The sequence below is a fragment of the Penaeus japonicus genome, unplaced genomic scaffold (genome assembly GCF_977035675.1).
Source record: "Penaeus japonicus unplaced genomic scaffold, GWHDUDI00000001_assembly GWHDUDI00000017, whole genome shotgun sequence".
NCBI lineage: Eukaryota > Metazoa > Arthropoda > Malacostraca > Decapoda > Penaeidae > Penaeus > Penaeus japonicus.
In genome coordinates this window covers 14,352,954-14,355,453 of record NW_028234419.1, presented here as the reverse complement: position 1 = coordinate 14,355,453, position 2,500 = coordinate 14,352,954, and the positions used below count along the sequence as shown (strand labels likewise).

The 2,500-nt window shown below is 33.1% G+C and overlaps 1 protein-coding gene across 1 annotated transcript in view; it reads right to left on the bottom strand.

Moving 5' to 3' along the window:
• LOC122259241 (uncharacterized) overlaps window positions 1-2,500 on the bottom strand; it is a gene marked incomplete at its 5' end in the record, with an annotated part of 20,429 nt that overhangs the window by 10,165 nt on the left and 7,764 nt on the right. The window contains 2 exons of the mRNA XM_086545776.1: window positions 1-70; window positions 1,187-1,741. The exon at window positions 1-70 is cut by the window's left edge and continues 68 nt beyond it. Coding sequence (XP_086401902.1) covers window positions 1-70; window positions 1,187-1,741 — 625 coding nt within the window. The remainder of the gene's footprint in view (window positions 71-1,186; window positions 1,742-2,500) is intronic.

Genomic DNA, 2,500 nt, shown 5'->3' with positions numbered 1-2,500 from the left:
TAAAAGTGCTGGTTAAAGATTTCGTAGCAGTTCCATATTTCATCCAAAGTACAGTTGTCGAAGGTCGTACCTTGAAAGAAAAATATTCATATTAGCAAATTAACTTTAAAATTAGGGGGTTTTGTGGTTTGGGGGTGTGTTGAAGTTTTAAAGAATAATCCGGGGGGATGTTGTAAATAAAATAGGGATTTTTGGTTTTTAGGGGGTTTTTTCCTATGAACCTGTTTCCCACGGGGTAGAACTTAAATTTTATTTATTTTTAAATTTCCCCCAAATTTAAACCAAAAAGTCCCAAAGAATTTCAAAAAGGGAATATTGGGGTTTAAAAATTTCGAAAGGTCCCCTTTTTTTTATCCAAAGGGGGAGGGGGGGGGTTTTTATTGAAAAAAAAATAAAATTTAAAAAATTTTTCAAATGGGGAATGTTTGTTTTAAGCCTTTAAAATCAAATTTTGGGGCCGTTTAAAAAAATATACTACCTGCCCCCCCCAAACCTTTTCCCCTTCAGAATTAAGAAAAAAATTTGGAGGGGAATCGTTCCCAAAAAAAAAAAAAAAAATTCGTAAATTACAACTACTTGTGTTTCCAAGCCGGTTAAATCCTTGTCCCCTTCCCCGGGGAAAACTTTTTTGGGCCCTTTTTTTTATACCTCCCACAAATTTTTTGATTTAACTTGAAAAAGGGGGTTCAGTTTTTTAAAGTCGGGGAACGGTAAAACCCCGGGCCCCAAAGTAAACCCTTTTAAAAAATAAAAGGGTTTGATTTTAAGGGTCCTCCGGAAAAAGAGGAAAAACTGCAGGAAAATTAAAAACCTGGGTTTTAAATATAATATAATATTAATATAAAAATATTTGATAAATTTTATAATAAATAAATATTTTTAAATATATATTATATATAAATATAATATATATTTATATATATTATATTTTAAATATAAAATTTTATATATATTTTATATATATTTAATATAATATATATTTTATATAAAATATAAAATTTTATAAAATAATATTATATATATATAATATATTTTGTGGGGTGTTGTGTGTGTGTGTGCGTGTGTGTGTGTGTGTGTGTGTGTGTGTGTGTGTGTGTGTGTGTATGTATATGTATAAAAAAAATATATATATATATATATATATTGATATTGAAGTCATTTTCTCTATTATCATTAATACCATTACCATCGTTAACATTGTTACTATCAAGATTGTTACTATCAAGATTATTATCACTTTTATCATCATCATCATTATTATCACTATCATCATTATTATCCTCATTATCCTTATTGTTATCCTTTTCATGAGTGATTCTGCAAAACTTGGCCCTTGGAGAAAGAAGACAATACTTTTGTGTATTCTCTTGTGTAATCGCCAAGTACTTCTCTGTATTAACTTCCTCGTCCAGATATGGCGGGGTTAGGAAACAAACATAAGTATTGCTATTAAGCTCAAGAGGATAATGACAACTGAAAAAAAATTGTGGCCCATACCTCTGCAAGGGGACACTAAAAAAAAAAGCTAGGCCTACATTTTCAAGCCGTGCGCCTCCATGCTCCACTCTCACCTTGGCTAAGGACACTTCCAGGGCGGTGTGAGTTCGAGGTGGTATGACAGTTCCTTCTCCCAAGACAAGGATCCCTGGGTGAGTGATGTTGCTAATCAAAGATACCTGGAGTCCTCTTTTGGCCATTTTTAGCGGGTCTATGATGCGTGTGTCAATGTCTGGGTGAGAATCATTATTTTTTATTTATTTTTTTTAGAATCACATAATAACGAAAGATACCAAAGAATTGTGCTATAACAGGAAGGAATATTGTGTTTAACTATAATTTCAGTATTTGTCCACGCTGTAGTTTTTATCTTCAATATGGGAGGGGGGGGGGGTGACATTTATTGTAAACAAAGAAATAAGAAGTCTTAAACAATATTCCAAATGCGATGTTTGTCTAAGCCAGTGGTTCCCAAACGAGCTGCAGCGACATCCTGGGGCGCGATTCAAAACCGAAATCATAGCTACACATGCATCATACCAGCATATGACTCCTTACAGTAAGGTTAACGAAAAGATAATGTTCCAAGGCATGGAATCGATTCCTTAAAAAAAAAAAAAAAAAAAAAATCTGCGATATAGACCTACGAGACTACTTGTGTTTGCTCTTGAAGACCGCGTCCCTAAATCCTTCGCCATGCCCTTCAGCGGATTTTATCTTTGTTTTGCTTGCCTTTTAGTGTTCTCAGTAGTCATCATGCCTCATCTTAAATTGGTTTGTATTTAACTTGAGAAAAAGGAGGTTCATTTTATAATGAGTACAAGTAACTAGTAGAACCGGCAAAGATGCAATCTGCTGTAAAGGAAGCTGTAGAATGGACTAGGTGAGTTTAAGGTGCCATCACAGAAAAAAAGAAGAAGCAGGAACAACTGACTTAGTGTAAACATTGAACAACACTCCAGATATATATATATATATATTCAATTATATATAGCGATATATA